Genomic DNA, 19,406 nt, shown 5'->3' with positions numbered 1-19,406 from the left:
TATCAGAACTGATGAAAATGCCAACCCCACCGTAAGCCCGGTTAGCATAATGTCGTTCTGTCAAGTATAGTCGAAAATTTCTCAAGACCGTATGATGACCTGGTCTGAGATTTGTTTCCTGAATGCAGACTATACTCGCCGAATACTCACTAATGAGCTGGCACAGCTCAACAAAACACCCATCATAACCGGTTACAATTCCATTGAAACAGTGCCAAAGTGTGGGTGTGGACTTCTGAGGTTTAGGTTAGTAGTAGCGAGATGTACACCTTAATCTTTTCTTGCTTCTTGTTCTTAGGTTGTTTCCTCTTTACCTTTGCTGTTGTTTCCATTGTTGTTATCAAGAGAAAATGGTCACTTCCTATTTCGTAGCCACGGTATACTCGACAATCTGTCACCTTCTGTAGGTGATCTCTCTTCACTAACACATAATCTATGATGGAGCGCTCATCTCGGCTGGGTTCCTCCCTCGTGTACATATGTATCATCTTATGCGGGAACATGGTGTTCACTGCAACGAGATTATTGGCAACGCAGAAATCAACAATTCTCTCACCATTCTTGTTAACCACAGGCTCACCATGCCGACCAACAGCTCCGCCACTTCCCTCTGGCTGGTTTCCGACTCTGCCGTTGAGATCTCCTAATACAATGATGTCCCCTCGAGTGTCATCCACCACATTCTGGAGTTCTTCGTGGAACCTATCCTTCTCCTCCTTTCTTACATCGTCGTTCACTCCGTAAACCACAATAAATGTCATCAGCTCCATCTCTGGATCTAATCGTATGCTGACCGTTAGAATTCTATCCATGTGGAATTTCCATTCTTGAATCTTGTTTCTGAAGTTCTTGTGTCAGAGGATAGAGGAGAGGATCGAGGAAATGGACCTGGAGGGAAAGTGGAACATGTTCAAGAAGATACTATTAGAAGTGGCAAGTAAAGTATGTGGAACAACAAAGGTGGGGGAGTACAAGAAAAGAACAAGCTGGTGGAATGATGATATCAAGGAAGAAGTAAGAAAGAAAAAGGAAATGTGGAAGAAATACTTAAGAAGCAAGGATGCTGAGGACCATGAGATGTATAAGGAACAAAGAAGAAAGGTTAAAGACCTAATGAAAAGAGCGAAAAGACAGTTTTGGGAAGAATTCGGACAAAGAATGGAGAAAAATTATAAAGAGAACCAGAAGCTGTTCTATAGAGCACTGAAAAACATGAGAAAGGAGAAACAATGCCCTCTAAAGTTTATAAAAGATAAGGAAGGGAAAATCTTAACAGAAGAGAAATAATGGAGAGATGGAAAGAATTTTTTAATGATTTACTGAATGGAAATAAGAAGGCAGCCCATGGTCAAGTGAGGAAAGAGAGTAGACGGGGGGAGAAGGAGAACAAGAAGAAGGAGAGGACTTAAGGATAAATGAAATGCAGTTGGCTATTAAACAACTCAAGAATGGGAAGGCCCAAGGACATGATGGAATCGCCCCAGAAATAATTAAGAACTTAGGAAAGAAAGCAGAAAACTCTCTATTCAAGATTATGGTGGAGGCCTGGAGAACAAAAAAGGTACCTAGAGGTTGGGAGGTAGCAGTCATCGCCCCCATCTTCAAGAAAGGAGACAATCGAGGGTGCAGTAATCACCGTGGCATATCCTTGTTATCAGTGCCTGGGAAGGTCTTCTCAAAGATCCTGGAGACTAGATTAAGAAAGGATGTAGAGGCTAAACTTGAAGAAGCCCAGTGTGGCTTCCGCCCAAATAGAAGCACGCAAGATCTCATATTTACTGTTAGGATGGCCAGTGCAAAGCTACTGGAGAAGAACAAGACCCTTCATGCTGCCTTCATTGACCTGAAACAGGCATTTGACAGAGTCTCGAGGTCCAAACTCTGGAAAGTCCTAAAGGAGTATGGAGTTAGCAAGTCACTTTGCAGTTCAATCATGAGTCTGTATAAGAACTGTCGGAATTACGTGCGGACAGGAAATGTGAGGTCAGCAGAGTTCACTACGAGACAAGGAGTCCGGCAGGGCTGCAGTCTTAGCCCTCTTCTTTTCATCGTATACCTCGACCATATTATGAAGCTGTGTCATGAGAGAATCAAGAAATTGACGGTCGGTAATTATCTCATGCGCCAGTACGATTTTCTGACCTGGCATTTGCTGATGACCTGATTGTTGTTGCCTCCAGCGAACAAAACCTGCAGCACAACATCAATGTATGGGTGGAAGAGCTTAAGGAAAAAGGTATGGAGGTGAATGTGGACAAGACACAGACTATGGTTATCAGCAGGAATGAGGAGAGACACTGTATTATGGTCGATAGTAAACCACTAGAGCAAGTCACCAAGTTCAAGTATCTTGGCTCAATCATCAGCTCAGACGGGAAGATGGAGGAGGAAATAACAGAAAGAATATGAACAGCAGGGCGCTTGTTTAATGCCATCCGAACAAACTTCCTCAACAAGGAGATCTCAAAGGGCACAAAATTAGCCGTTTACAAATCCACCTTTATTCCCACATTGACCTATGGCTGCGAATCCTGGGTGCTAACAGAAAGAACCAAGAGCAGAATCCAGGTGGCAGAGATGAGGTACCTCCGGAAAGTAGAGAACAAAACCAGGAGAGACAGGATCAGAAATACAGCCATCCGGAAAGTATTGAATATGAAGCCACTGGAGAAAACCATCCAAGAATATCAACTGAGATGGTTTGGCCATGTCCACCGAATGTCGACAGACCGCTTGCCGAGGTTAATGAGGGAGGTGAGAGTGGAAGGAAGGAAGGCTCGAGGAAGACCACGGAAGACATGGGAGGAGGGGATTAGAGAAGCACTGCAGGAGAGGGGACTCTCTGTACGAGAGGCCGTTGCCATTACCGGAGATAGGAGTTGATGGAGATCTCTCGTATCCTCGACACCTCCATGGTACAAGAAGACCAGATTAAGTAAGTAAGTAAGTAAGCAGCGAGATGCTACTTAACCTACACTCACATCCCCATCTGAAGATGGAGATAAATTCTCCATGTGCATCATCTTGTCACCAGATGAGGTGATACACGCCTTGAACTTCTTTCACGTATTCCTAAGAGGGGAGCGCGCAGGTTTCCCAAGAGGAAATTCTGCTGACGCAGATTCAGACCCTGCAGGTGGAGTCATTTCCCAGCCCTGGTCGACGACGTCGCCTCTGCCTGCTTAGGCGCGGCTTTCGCTGACCTCTTTTCGGAAGGAGACGTCTTCTTCCCCTGCTGTGCCGGCGTAGGTTTCTTAGCCGGCACAGACTTGTTTGTAGTCGAAGGCTGGGATGAACCTGCCTTCGAGCTTTTTCCCTTTGCGGCATTGCTCACAGGAGCAACTGTCGCCTTGGGCGCAGCGATCTTCTGGGAAGGTGTTGCAGTTGTAAATGATGAACTCGGGAGAGACCGTGCAATCATGCTGAAGTCTAATGTCTTAGCCGGGGCATTCAGAGAATTAAACTTACAGCACACTTCCTGGTAGGAAAGATCATCCAGGGTCTTGATCTCCTGGATCATCTTCTCACTCAGGTATACTGGACAGTTCCAATCTCCAGGAGAATATAGACCAGGGTAGTTAGCGCACCTATATGGAAAGCTTTCTGCGCCGTGAGCTTCTCTTCCACACGTACCACATATAGATGGATTCGAACAAAGACATACCATGTGTCCGAATCTTTGGCAGTGATAGCATCGCATACAAGGTGGGATGTACGGCCCACATCGCAACAATAGATAGTTACCTTGACTTTCTCTGGTAACACTGACAATTTGAAGGAGACTATGAACGCACCTGTGGCAACGTCTTTACCATTGACTTTGCGAGTGATGCACCGGGCGTGTCACACCACGGTGCTTCATGTCATCCATCAATTCATCGTCAGTGTTCAGAACAAGATCACGGTGGAAGATAACTCCACAAACCAGATTCAAGGTTTTGTGCACTTCAGCAACCGATATGCTTGGAGCGCAGTGCTCGTCTTAGGTATTGCCCGGAGTCCGATGTTAGACGATGCCTAATACGGAATGACTAAGGCAATGAGCACTACGACTCCCTTCCTCCAATCACCCGCAATAGCATGTACCCCATAGTGTGTACAGAGTAATAAATCTAGAGAAAAAATAATAAACAATTAATAATACTATGTCCTTCTGGCATTCGGCTGTGCGGGAACCTGTGTTGTCTGGCGGATACTGCTGCACGGGAAAATGGCGCTCCCACCCGCAGGGTTCTCGGGGTCATGAGTGGGCTTTTGAGTGTAATCGCACACGTAAGAGGCCCAATCTCCGAGCAGCACGCACATCAAGAATTTTGAATTGGTCCACAACTAACCCTTAAAAAAAATTTATAATCAAGAGGGTACCGATGGCCACATGACCCTTTTAGTCACTTTCTACGACAGACAGGGATTACATGTGAATGTATTCAGCCCCCTCACATCCACAGGGGGTCCAACACGATACCAAACCGCGATCCATGTCCGCGCCCAGGTCGCCCCTTTTACTCACCTCTTACGACAGGCAGGGGATACTGTGGGTGTATTCTTCATCTGCGTCCCATCCAAAGGGGGTAGTGATTTTGATGGTAGAACTTCATTATTCAGCAGAACACTTGAACTGAAGGATCTAATGCCCACCATACTCATTCAAATTATGCCTGTGCTGTGTTATTTCATGTAGAACACAGTTCCTATATACTACTAAATTTTGACATTGTTCTGTAGTGATTATTTCTAAACGTTATTTTTCAATCCCTAATGGTGCTTGTCCCAACCCCTAATATTTTAGACAATTTTATTCCAAATTCTGTAGCAACCATGTGTCTTTAGAGATTTCAATTCAGCTTCCGTAGAAAGCAGATCTTTTTTACGCTTTCAACGTTGCAACCCCAAATGTTGTGAGACGTTACTAACCACAACTATCTGAAGTTACTTGTTTGATCAAATGTGTCATTTTATGCAGGAAAGGACCCCGCAGTTTTTTCAACTACCATAATACAAGGTATTATTGATTTCCAGGAATAGCATCCCTGTTGCCTAACGTTTTCAACATTTTTCTATGTCCTCCTATGATTTCCTATCTCCAGTACAATTATTTCCTTGACGATTTTCTTTCTTCTATTTTATGTTAGTAAGCTTATTCCATGTCTGATTGCCTTTAAAGATGTTAAAATGTCATCACCACTCCACCTGGATAAATACTATTACCTATTGTCACTCATGAGGGAAGTATCTGTGTTTGAAAGCTCCAAATTGCATGAAAATTGATAGGAAAGCTCAAACATGGTAGCTGAAAACAATTGTAGGGTCCTTTCCTGCTTTTGATCAAACAAGTAACTTCAGGTAGTTGTGGTTAGTAACGTACCATAACATTTGGTAGCAACGTTGAAAATGACCGGAAAGCATTACGACATTTGGTTGCAATGTTGCATATGACTGAAGCACGCAATAAAATAGAATTACATGATCAATATATGATCAATAAAAGGCGATTACTTACCTACTGCACACACAAGCACTGATATGGACGAGGCACGTCTCCGTACATCTTCGGTCAATGTCACAATGAAGATGGGGCTTTTGAAATGAAGTGTTTGATTCACAATGCAGTGTAACAATGAGCACATTTATCACTGCACATATCATCTTCAATGTTGCAACAAAATGCATAGCATAATGTTACTATTACAAATAATTAATTTCATCTTGGTCCATGGTGGCATTACTGTATTATATATAACAAATTCCAACTTGTAAGTTTGAAAAGATCCACCTTTCCTCCACTTTAAAATCTTAAAATTTTTCTTAGATTAAAATAACAATTTATTTTAAAATTAGTCGGTACATGTTTAGTTTTTCATAGAAAACATCTTCAGCCGAGATCTTGATTTATAGTTAAAATGTGCACAAAAACACAGGTTACATAAGTAAAATACAATCAACCAGGCATATTAAAAACCACTTGTCCTTGACAAGATGAAAGGTCTAAATATCTAAAGAGTCTTTGGGTTTTTTTTTTCACTGTCACTACTTGACATCTCTTGATGTAAAAGATGTGGTATTCATAAAATACCACCTGGAAAATTATCCTAATACAATGGTATCTTGAAGTTTCTCGATTAATAAATGAGACAGCAAATTTTTTGTAACATTCACCACTTGATGTGAACTGAAAGGGGGAAATTTCTGGTCAGATGAAATGGACTGATTGTGTTCGAGATGGAAACAACTCCCTATGATGTTGCGCCCAAATCACCTGACACCCCTCACGGTCAACTCACACCAGGCATCCTACTGCACTCAGAGCTGCTTTCCTCCTAGTGTTGTATCTGTTTTACATTTTACTTTATAAGTCAAGTTACTTCTTAGGGTGGGTTGGTAGGTCCTCAGCAGTCACAATGAACACTTCTTTCAGCTACACATCATACGTAGTAAGATTTTTAAGATTCCACATCTTAAGTTATATATTAGGACCTGGGGCACAATACTGAAGTTCTATGAAGGTTTGTAGAAACAAACACTGAATTCACACTTCACTCAATGTAACTACAGTACATTGATCACAGTTCATGTTGATAATTAACCTTGTAATATACATGAGTGTCTTTTCCACATTTTCTAGGGCAAATCTATAACATGTTACAAAGGATTACAAAAAGATAACTTCTCTACAAGTACGGACTTAATAGGATAGTATTTGAATATAAGAGTGAGTTTCAATGTTACACCTTATGGCAAACCTACACTACCAACATCTTTCACATGCTTACGACTGCCCACACTTTACAGACCAGATTTCTTTACAAGATGTCGTACAGTTTTATTTGCAAACTGCATCCAAAATTTCCAGACAGACAAGTTTACATTCCATTGTCTCCACAATCGCCAGCAACTCAATGAGGTGCAACCCATGCATTTCTAGCATCAAAATTAACACTGGTTTCATTTTGAAATGTGTGCCGACGTTTGCCAAATTCCTTTGAACTTTCCCTTGCTGGACTACTAAATAACACCAATAACACTAGCATTAAACTCTTCTATCACTCTATTGAAATGCTGACAGTAAAAAGCAAGCTTTCAATCAAATTGCTCAATAATATAAGAAACAGTGAAAATTCACGCGTGTGATTACATTTAAAATCTGACAGGTAGTTTTAGAGAGAATTAAATGTCTTCAAATGTGCTTCATTTGCTAGCCAGGGTCTGCCTTATTTGAATTATTCACTAACTGTACAGCCAAGGCACACAATACATACGAATCTTGAGCCTACTGCCATATAGTAACAGGTAAAGGAAACAAGGATATGTAACGGTTCCTAAGACAGAACATTATTTTCTTGACAAGACACGTTAACAATTGCTCTCCTTATTATGTGCTTTAACCTCATTTGTTTGTTCATGTTATTACTAAATAAAAAAACTCTGGTTTAATTTCAAACGATCAATGGTATTGGTTAGAAACCATCTTCAGGGCTGCTGACATTGGGATTCAAACCCACTATCTCCCGAATGCAAGTTAACACCTCCGCACCCCTAACCGCATGGCCAACTTGCTCAATGCCTACGAAGTGAATCTTGACTAATGTGTGTAAAAGCAGTGTCTGCTCTGGTGTGTGAATTTGCAACTGAGCCAAGAACTGGGATTGGAAAAAGTGATGACAACATTAAATAACTTCCAGGAGTTGAAATGGAAAATCACTTAAAACAGATTCAAAGTTAGGTAACAAGAAGAGATACAATTCAAAGTATTAAAATCAGAGAAGAGCTACATATAGAACCATTAGTAGAGAACATACAGAAAGCAAGAATGAGATGGTTCGGACATGTAAAAAGAATGAGAAAGGAACAGATAGCAAGAAGGGAATAAGAAAGAGAAGTTAAGGGAAAGAGACCAGCCGGAAGACCGAAGAGAAGGTGGATGGATCAGATTTGGAAGGACATTAGAGAAGCTGGATTGGATGTAGCGAAAGTAACGGAGCAGGGAAAGTGGAAGGACCGAAAGGAGTGGAGGACGCTTGTTAACCACACCCGGGTAACTGGAGTGGGACACATGATGATGATGATGATGATGATGATGTATATGAACCCATGGGTACCTAAGTCCTGTAAGTATTATTCATGCTGGTCAGGATTTAAATGCACTGACCTATCATGAACCATCAAATGAGCTACGGTGTAAGAACTGTGACAGCAACTGATAAATCTCATATTCGCTGTTTCATACTGATACCAATATCATATAACAACCTTGATAGGAAATAATTCTGGTTCCACCTTATTCAATACATACTTCATTATAGAGTTATGTCCTTCAGCATTCAGTCTCCATGCCTCTGTGAATTTAAACACTGCCACAATCCTCTATTTGTAACTAGTTCTGTCGTCTTGTTTAGTTCTATTCCTCTCATCTTTAATTCATTTGAAACTGAGTCTAATCATCATCGTCATGGTCTCCCCCTACTTCTCCTACCCTTCCAAGAAAGAGGCCCGTATTCTCCTAGATAACCTGACCTCCCCCATTCATATCACATGACCCTACCACTGAAGCTGGTCCAGCTTATCAATGGAGTTCATTCCTAATTTAGCCTTTACCCCCTTATTTTGAGCCCGGCTCCATGGCTAAATGGTTAGCGTGCTGGCCTTTGGTTACAGGGGCCCCGGGTTCGATTCCCGTCAGGGTCGGGAATTTTAACCATCATTGGTTAATTTAGCTGGCAAGGGCCTGGGAGACTGATTACCTCAGATCGAGTAGGGGTATTTCAGTCGCCTTGACGAAGCATAATGCAATATATTCGAAACGTCAGCAAACTGTACAGAATGTACGGAAAACAACAACACCGTTGAATCTGGAAAAGGAACTTAATAATTCTATACACTGTGGAAGCTTCACTTCTAAGATATGAACTACAAAGGTGAAAGATTACAGCCCTGTCTAACCCCTGTAAGTAGGCTACTTGAACTCAGAACTCATCCTACCATAAATTCTCACCACAGCCCAATTGTCAACATAGATTACTTAGATAAGTTTTAATAATTAACCCTTAATCCCACAGTCCCCCAGTATGGCAAACTTCTTTTCCCTCAGTAATCTGTCATATGCCTTCTCTAAATCTACAAAACGAACATAACTGCCTGTTTCTCTCGTAGCATTTTCAATTACCTGGCGCATACTGAAAAGCTGATCCTGACAGTCCCTCTGTGGTATGAAACCACACTGATTTTCAACCAACTTGCTATCAACCACTGATCAAATCTTCCCTTCAATAACGCCAGTAAACACCTTGCCGGGTATACTGATCAATGAAATACCTTGATAGTTGTTGCAATACTTCCTGTTCCCTTGCTTATAGATAGGTGCAATTACTGCTTTTGTCCAATCTGAAGGTACCTTACCAACACTCCACGCTAATTTTACTACTCTATGAAGCCATTTCATCCCTGCCTTCCCACTATACTTCACCATTTCAGGTCTAATTTCATCTATTCCTGCTGCCTTATGACAATGGAGTTTTTTTTACCATCCTTTCCACTTCTTTTGAAAACTGAACAAATATACTTTTAAAAAGGCATTTCAGTTAAAGGACGTTTTACTGTAACAGCCTATACTTATGATAGTACAATGAAACTGGCCTCGGAAATGGTTAAGGCATACCCTGCAGGTGTTGCACAGTTCTCAGGGTGCTGGGGGGAAATAAAAGGGCAACCTGTAACCAACACTATGAATGTGGTGATTATCAATGGGATGACCCTGACAGGGAACAATGAGTAGAGCATTGATATTACAGAGAATGAGGGTGCAGCAATAATGACAATGAGTGAAATAAAGTGGAAGGGGAAAGAAATAAAACCAGCAAAGGATACACACTATACTGGAGAGGTGCAAAAAAAAAAAAAAAGGAAGAAATGGAGTGGGAGTGATAATTAAAGGAGCCCTTGAAGAGTATGTGGAAATGGTGGATCGCATAAAAAATGGGATAATCAAAGTTCGGATGTGAATGGAGAATGGAATGAAAGATTTGATACAAGCATACATACCCCATACCAGAAACTGAGTCCTAGAGAAAACTAAAAGAGAAATTACTGATGTGGAAGTGACAGTGATGAGCGACTTAAATGCTAAAGTGAGAATTGAAAGGCTAGGGAAGGAAGCAGTAATTGGACCTCACAGATGTGAAAAAAGAAATGGAGAAAAAAATTATTAGATTTTATGAAAGAAATTATTTGACTTTGGGCAAGATATAGCTGAGGTGAGAAGGATAAAGACAGTAATGGATAATTTCTTGGTTGAAAAATAAAACACTCTGTAATTGGACATAACAGCTCTTCCAGGAGAAGCATTTGATGGAGACCATCCAGTAGATGTAGCAAGGATGAAAGTGGGGAAAAGTGGAAAGAATAAAGGAGACAAGAGAGAAGAAAACTGAAGTATGAAAATTAAAAGACGATGTACAGGAGCATTTCCAGGAGATCTAACATATAACACTGCTGAGAATTGGAAAGTGTGGATGAGGCATGATCCACTCTTAAACAGGCATTTGTAAACTTTGGAAAGAACATCTCTGGCCGAACATCAGCAAGAGTAAAAGAAAAGGAGACACCGTGGTGGAATGAGAAGGTGAAGGAAGCATAGGGAGGAAAGAGAAAGCATAACAAGAATGGAACAGAGACAAACAGAAGAAAGCATAAGGAAATACTGTATCAGGAAAGTAAAAGGTGATGCCAAAAAAAAAAAAAAAAAAAAAAAAAGTGGTAGCTGAAGGAAAGTTGGGAGGAACTCTCATGAGAGAGGGGGAGGAGTAAAAGGATGCTGTATGGACTCATAAGAGGAAAGAAGAGTATACACCAAGCTGGTGAAAGAGGAGGATAGAAAAGATACATTAAAGCTGGAAATAATATGTTGATAAACTATTATATGTGGAAAATTGTGTAGAAAAGATTCTGCAAGTACAGGGTGTGGACCTAGAAGAAGAGAAAGGGGGGACTAGCAGTCAGAAGAACGAAAATGAGAAAAGTGGCTGGGAAAATGTTCTTTCTTACAACAAAAACAATTACCATGACTAAGTGAGGCATGTGGCCTTGAGTCACTACCTAGCCAGTGTTTGATCATGTAATCTGGTTGGTGTCCACTGGGATAGATGAAATAAATGTGAGGATAATGAAAGCAGCTGGACCTGCTTGTCAATAACAGCTGTATAAACTGGTAAGTGCATATGGATACAGAAACATGTGCCAGAAGAATTGGGAAAGGCATTATAATACAAGAGTTTAAGAACAGGGGCAGGAAATTACAAGATAACAATAGAGGAACCACACACACACACTTATCGTAAACTGCAAAAATAATAGATAAGGATAATAAAAAGGGGACCGAGGGAAAACTTGAAAGGACAGTTAGAAGAGGAGCTGATGATGATGATGATGATGATGCTTGTTGTTTAAAGGGGCCTAACATCGAAGGTCATCGGCCCAAGGAAGAGGAGCAATATGGCTTTAGAAATGGCAGATCAACAGAAGACCCCATCTTTAGTATGAGTCAGTTGATTAATGAGACTAGGTGTGTGACAAAATCCTAGTGATAACATTTCTAGTTATACACTGGCAGAAAATGAAATCCAAACACCAAGAAAGAGTTCTGCCAGATAAACAAAATTCACAACGCATGTTTGCACATCTGAAAGATGACACCTATTCAAATTTGCGCTAGTTGAAGGCAAGTGGAGCTAGTAGCGCCACTATCACCTTGCAAAACAAGTTTCCTTTAAATACACTTTGTAAGCATTAGTTATCGCCCAGTGTTGATGCTGTGAGGTAGGTGTGAGTCACACATGCCTTTAAGGAGATGAAGAAGGCAATATTTACAGCTTACTTAATTTGAACGAGGTTGTGTAATACGACTACAAGAAGTTGGCTGTTCTTTCCACGATACTGCAAAAAAACTTAACAGGGATATATTCACAGTGAATCAGTGTTGGCAATAATGGTCACAGGAAGGCACTGCCTCAAGAAGACTGGGGTCTGGCCGCACACAGGCCACTACAGAGAGCGAAGACCGCCGTACTTGCCGCTTGACTGTGCTGGATCATACTGCATCTGAAGCAGCCATTAGGGCCTCAGCTGGCACCACAGAGACACGGTGGACTGTAAAAAACTGATTACTTGCGCGACAGCTCCAAACCAGACATCTTGTAGCAATTATGCTACTAACTACGAATCACTGCCACCTGTGACTTCAATAGTTTCAAGCTAGAGCTCAATGGAGGGTAGAGTGGAGATCTATTGTATTCTCAGATGAGAACAGTTTCTGTCTTGGTGCCAGTGATGGCCCTAGGTTGGTAAGGAGGAGGCCAGGTGAGTGCTTGGAACCAAGCTCTCTGCGGCCTACAAACTGGTGTACAAACTGAAAATAACAAAGAGCACACATATGATATCCTTTTCACTAACATGTACACCAACATACCAATAGATGAAGCCATTAAAATTATTGAAAATCTTCAAGAAAACACTTATCTACAAGAAACCAAAGAAATTATTAGCCTTCTTAGAACAACACTACACCAAATTGCTTTGCTTTTAACAAAAAAATCTATTGTCACAAAGAAGGGTTAGCCATGGGCTCAGGGATAATAGCAAATATTTTTCTGAATGAACAACACACTACAGAGGCACATCAGCAAGTGCAACCTAAACAAAAAAGACCCTTTCTCAAAGTCAGGAGTATATGAACTCAAGTGCCAAGAACCTAACTGCAATGCCACATAGGTCTAACAAAACTTAATTTCCACACAAGATACAAAGAATACAAAAACATGATCAGATATAATCGGCATTCAGCCTTCGGGGAGCACATATACGACTGTTCACACCATTTCACAGACATCAACACAGATCTAAAAATTTTACACATCGAAAATAAAAGTAAATCTTTGAGTATAAAGGATGCAATAGAAATTTACATTGAAAAAATGCTAATGTAACTAACCTAAATGACCATACACACTTTAACCCCCCCCCCCCCCCCCCTTCCTGCTCTTCTCACATAACATCTGGACAACACTTACTTATTAAATTAGATGTTATCATAATAACAACATTTAATCGTTAGTCTCTATTTCAATTCCTTACTTTATTCACCTAAAATCATTAATTTGCATTTATCCATATTACATAAAAGTACATTTTAAAATGAAGTAGGTCAATAACCTCTCCCCTCTCTAGTGTTGATAGAAGGTTCCACAGCACTCCACTCGCTCCGCCCTACTTCCCCCTCCCCTCTCCACGGTACAGTATAATCTATTTTATCACCCAATAGGAGAGATGCTTCCCATCCCCTCTCCGCAAGCAGTGTGCTTTACCTAAAACTTTTCATGACCATCGTCCTGGCGACAACGGACGTAGCATCGGCAGTCTATATAAGTACGCAAGTTTTTCATTATATTAATACATGTAAGCCTATTTTTTGTCATTACTGGTTCATGTTATCTATAAACTCTCTATCATTGACAAGTTTATGCGACGTAAACAATACTGTACATATATAAGCATGTTTTAAGTGATTTGATAGAATCTGATGATGTTCTTGTAAAACGAAACATGTCATTCTTCTTATAATAGTGTGTATTTTTACAGGTATGTTTATTGTGTTATAATTTATATTGTAATTGCTGTGTGTTAGACAGACTGAAAAGTTTTTGTTACATTTGACGAAGTCAACACTGAAAAATATAGTTTCATTCTTAACAAACAAAAACATTTTTTTTTTAGGAATAGACGGGGAATTTTGTAGTTCTGTGAACGAGATGAGTTCTTTCATATTTACCAAAGTAAAAAGCACACTTTTTAAGTTAAACTCAAAAATGCATAATATTCAACTGCTTACAGCCATGTACCCCACCTAGTTAGAATTGGCTTAGGTAGCAATGGAATTTCTGGGTATATTTCTTAGGAAAATTTACTCCTCTGAGGTTTTTGAGAAAAACCTTTTCACTGAGGAATTCAATAAATCTACTTTGGGGTAACTGCCTCTTACCAATTCTGCCACATGACCAAAGGCATGTAATATACAAAGTAAATGAGTCATCTTAAGATATACAACGCTTCTCCAGCTTTTGTCATATAAGGTGCGGCATCACTAATAAAATGTAGCATTTTATCATACTTAACACCCCGTGGCCACAGGATACCCATAACTTCATTGAACAGCTTTGTTATAGCTTTGTTACTGCACTTTTCCAGAACACCACAGTGTAAAAGAATCTGTCTACAATAATCTTCACTTAAACCAATGACTACGTCCTTAATTTCTTGTCTCTCTTCCCAACAGTTTCATCTAATTGGCTGAACAATAGGTTTTTCTGAACGTTGACTCATCTGGGATAGTTAATTTGGCATATTTCTCGAGGAATTCCCGAAGCACTGATTATTCAATATGAAGAGAGGGATGTCAGCAGAGATGAGAGCACGGCAAAGATCGGTGCTGAACTTTAACATTACACTCAAAGTTGTTGGTTGTGTCCGAAACAACTGTCACTGCCTGGAACTTCCTTGTTTGTTAGCCTGATGTTTACCGGTTGAAATGTGTTGATGCACCAGGAACCTTTCAGCAGACGTCACTGTACACTGACACAAATTACAAAATAATTTCTTAGTGTCAGTTGATAAACCATCATCTTTTAATTAGGCAAACTGTAACAATGTTAATGTCTTTCAATGAAATCAATATACAGCTCAACACACTGTACTTCTAGACATAGTGGTAAGTACAAGAACACTATGATCCATCTGACTGCTAATTCAAACTGTGAATGACTGGATAGAAGTATGAAGCAATGAAAGGGAATGCCTGAATTACAAAATAATTGGGAAACCACTGGCACACTGTTAATTGCTGGGCTGCACAGAAGTTAAAATATTAAATGTTTATATAACAATCGATTTGTTTCTCCATTATTGAGAGGACTGATAATTTAATAGAATCTGATACCATTTAGGCAAAATATGTACTATATTGATTTGAATGACTAAGAAAATGGAACAAATGTGCTTAATTCCAAAATATGACAAAATATGTAAAATAAAAACAGCATTTTTCAACTACATACGTAACGATTCATAAAGAAAATACTAAATATAATTAATTTTAGTTTTCTAAACAGATATGTATTTACATGAGGATATTTAGGGGTTGTAGTAATGATGTAGAGGAGAGGGGATATAAGTCTCTGGTAAGACCCAAATTGGAGGTGCTCTGAATGTACACAGTAGGTGTTAGCAGAGCATGTGATCCCCTATGCTACCTTAGTTGGTGAAAATTTCATCCTGATGCACGATAATGCACGCCCACATGCTGGTCGCTGCCTAACGGAATATCTGCGCGACATCAGGGCACTAACCCTCAACTGGCCAGCTCACAGTCCAATCCCATAGAACACCAAAAGCTCTGGCATGGCAACTTTGACACCCCAACGAAGCGCAGGCAATACTACTGGAAGAGTGGGCGCTCACCCCCAGGAAACGACCCAGGACTTTCTAGCTAGCATGCCGTGAATGATGGAGGCCTTAATCGTCGCCAGGGGTGGTAATACCCGAAGCTAAGACAAGATAAGTGTAGTGTCATTAATAAAACTTTCAGTGATATGTCCGTAAGTTTGCTCAGTGTAATGCAATGTTAATTTAAGGTAATGACATGTTCATAAAATACAGCAACTACGAACGTTTTGGATAAATTTCAGAAAAAGAACTTCGATAATCAGTATGAATTATGCAGAGCACTGGTTAACTTCATTTTATAATAATATGCTGTAGAAATGAAGAAAATACTGTTTCTGTTCTTAAATTAAAGTGATCCACTTTTTTTTTGTCTGCCAGTGTAATTCATCCTCTTCATATGTCCGGCTCTGTGGTTAACCAATTAAGCATGCTGGCCTTTCGTCCAAGGGGCCCTGAGTTTGATACCTGGCAGGGTGAAAGATTTTAACCTTCATTGGTTAATTCCTCTGGCTTAGGAACTGAGTGAGTGTCCCATCTTCAACATTGGATTTCATCCTTGGTAGGGTTCATTCCTCACAGACATGCATGTTGCACATTGATGACAATTTGAAAGACATGCACCAGGACTGTCCAGAGGCCACGTGCCATTATTATTATTATTATTATTATTATTATATCCCCTTTATCTAATCTTAGTTTTCATTAATTTACCAACAAATTTCAGTTTAACATGTTCATTTGTCTAATTCATCATCCACATTGAAAACTAGGATCATATTAGCAGAAGGCAGGAAAAAATTAAAAAATGAATTAGGCCTAGGTAACATAACTGTGTAAGCAAGAAAACAGTGGGGAAAAAAAAAAGGAGGGCCAGAAACAGACAATGTCCAAAAAGATATAGTGGGTAAAGGAAACTGGGAGCGAAATTACTGTGTGCAAAATGACCTCTAGCTGTTCACAAATTAAGGCTTGAACAATAAAATAGTGAGTGGCCTACGGAGAACCTGGTGCAGGTCTTTTGAGTTGAAGTCCTACGGAAGCGACCTGTGCATCCGTGCGGATGGAGCCCTACCCAAGATAAATTCTAATGCTGAAAACGGCACAAACATGCAGCCCCGAGTCAAAAGCAATTAACAAATGCAAGTGAAAATCCCTGACCCAGACAGAAATTGAACCGAGACCCCTTAGACCAAAGGTCAGCCTAACCATTTAGCCACCGAGCTCGATGGCTGCAGTAGCTTAAGTGCGGCCAGTATCAAGTAATCGGGAGATAGTGGGTTTGAGCCCCACTGTCGGTAGCCCTGAAGATGGTTTACCGTGGTTTCCCATTTTCACACCAGGCAAGTGCCGGGGCTGTACCTTAATTAAGGCCACGGCTGCTTCCTTCCAATTCCTAGGCATTTCCTATCCCATTGTCACCATAAGACATATCTGTGTCGGTGTGACGTAAAGCAAATAGCAAAAAACCAATCATTTAGCCATGGAGGCAGACGAACAACAAACAGGAAAGTAAATAAAGTATGATGGGACCAGAAACATGCACCTCAGTAAGATTGATCGTTCAAGCTGCTCCTAGCAAAGGTTTCCCAGTCATCTCTGCATCTTTGCTCAAACACAGCATTAAAAGTAACTTTTTTTTTTTTAAATTTGCTTTACATCATGCTGACACGGATAGGTCTTATGGCAACAATGGGATAGGAAAGGGCCAGGAGTGGGAAGGAAGCAGCCATTGCCTTAATTAAAATACAACACCAGCATTTTCCTGGTGTAAAAATGGGAAACCACGAAAACCATCTTCAGGGCTGCCGACAGTGGTGTTCGAACCTACTATCTCCTGAATGCAAGCTCACAGCTTTGCAACCTTAACCGTGCGGCCAAATCACACGGTAAAAAAATAATAATAATAGGAAGTAGGTACTCAGAGATTGGGAACAAAGGGTGTCACAGATGGTTCGCTACCACACTACCTGCATCAATATGTGTCATGAGTAATATTCCAAATAAAGCACATTTAATATACCGGTCAGTTCACAAATGATTTGTTTGGTTCTTGTCACTGTCTTCTTCAAAGCAGTGAAATACAAAGGTTACAAAATATAAACTCTCAACCTGTTAATTAGGTACCATACATAATTAGTCTGCAAATTAGGTTATTCCTCTTGTGTGGATCAGATCAACTTTGGTGATATTTCTGATAAATATTGCATCCATAGTTTATACAGTGGTTTTTTTTTGTTTTTTTTTTTACAATTTGCTTTACGCCACGCCGACACACGTCTTATGGCAATGGTGGGATTTAATTAAGGTGCAGCCCCAGCTTTCTTTACAATGCTTTTCTCAATGACCAATTTTAAATTGAGTATCAAAGATCAAACTTTCCTCGAATGTCTAGCTGACCTGTTGCAAACCAACTTGGATTTGGCTACCGCTGACCTCAATAATGCCTTCATATATCATACAAATCGCCACCAAGTCAGATGTACAGCCTTCAAGTCGGCATGTAACAATACCATGTAGCAGTTTCAATAAAGTGTGAACTCCTCTAGAAACAAAAACAGACTGGTCTCTAAATGTATACGGTTGCTTTAGTTGCTTTAGTTGCATTCAGACAATTCTGTTATGTCTGAGAATTGTTTTCTTTAATGAAATCAAATCTGCTATAAGACACTGTAGCAGTTTTCGCTAGGAATAATTGAGCAGATGACAGTAAACACCCTTCATTCTGAAAGAACGTTTTCACGGAGTGATTCAGCTAGCCGTATGTAACAGTCAGCAGCAGGGAACCACTTGTGCAGCCAATGTCCAGTAACTTTAAAACAAATGTGGACAGGCTATATTCATTATATTACAGTACTGATCATTTAAAAAATCTAAATATCAAGAGAGACTGTTAAAATACTATTTAGCAATTAAATGCTGCATGACAGTGATATAATGGCAGTCTTTTAGTAATGTGACAAGATCATGAACAAAAAGTATCCCGTGCATATAAAAAAATCAAAAGTTAATCAAACAAGAACTCTCGCTCTTACTGTCATTGTACCCCACTCAATAAAAAAAAAGTTTAGTTTCAGGCTAGTAGTCTAATATGAAAACTCGTATAATAGCGGATTGGTTTAGATGTCGGTTAATGTTCGCGACCCAGAGCAAATCCTCAAAACACAGCTGAAAAGTCCAACACACAAAGCTAAGAAGTGTCATTCACTATAGAGACATAACTTCTTCCCAACAATGTAATGAGACTTCTAACCTACAGCCTGAAATAGTTATCCAAAAAACAGACCATTTTGTCAAGATATATAATTTTAGCATGGTTTTCTACCTAAATAATCTTCAATTGGATGTAGTATAGACAAAAGCAACGGGTCAGAAAAACTGTCATGAATTCCATCAGTCACGCACCAGTAACATCTTAAAACTACAGAAAACAACTTCTAGTCTACGTACGCTGCATTACGGCGATTTCCAGAAAAACCACTGGGCAGAAGACTACTGTCCACTGACGACAAATTCTGATTAAGAACTTCATTCACATCGAATGAAAAATCCATGACTTTACTCTAAAATGATACTAGTATATCCTAAATATAACAAATGTCAACTTATAACCTCCATTCATGCTCCGGTAATAACATTCAACTTCAAAGAGAACCTCATGACAAGACTCCTGTCATTGGCAAAGAGAAAGCTACTCTTTGGAATATTACTGCCAACCTATTTTCAATATATATATATATAATTAAAAAAGTGGTTAGATCACATCTGAGGAGTCTTCTTCTTCGTCCACCGCTTTTCCCACATCTGTGGGGTCGAGGGTGCGAACTGTGTCACACAAGTGGATCTGGCCCTGTTTTACGGTTGGATGCCCTTTCTGACACCAAACCTACATGGAGGGATGTAATACCTATTTCGTGTGTCTG

At 40.0% G+C, this 19,406-nt stretch overlaps 1 protein-coding gene across 3 annotated transcripts in view; it reads right to left on the bottom strand.

Annotated features, from left to right (window-relative positions):
- LOC136862834 (alpha-tubulin N-acetyltransferase) overlaps positions 1-19,112 on the bottom strand; it is a 237,271-nt gene extending 218,159 nt beyond the window's left edge. For all 3 annotated transcript variants that reach the window (XM_067139103.2, XM_067139104.2, XM_067139102.2), the window contains exon 1: positions 18,934-19,112. In XM_067139103.2, coding sequence (XP_066995204.2) covers positions 18,934-19,037 — 104 coding nt within the window. In that variant the 5' untranslated portion in view covers positions 19,038-19,112. The remainder of the gene's footprint in view (positions 1-18,933) is intronic.
- Positions 19,113-19,406: the final 294 nt, after the last annotated feature.

This window comes from Anabrus simplex, chromosome 2 (genome assembly GCF_040414725.1).
Source record: "Anabrus simplex isolate iqAnaSimp1 chromosome 2, ASM4041472v1, whole genome shotgun sequence".
NCBI classification, from domain to species: Eukaryota; Metazoa; Arthropoda; class Insecta; order Orthoptera; family Tettigoniidae; genus Anabrus; species Anabrus simplex.
This window is presented reverse-complemented; position numbering and strand designations above follow the sequence as displayed.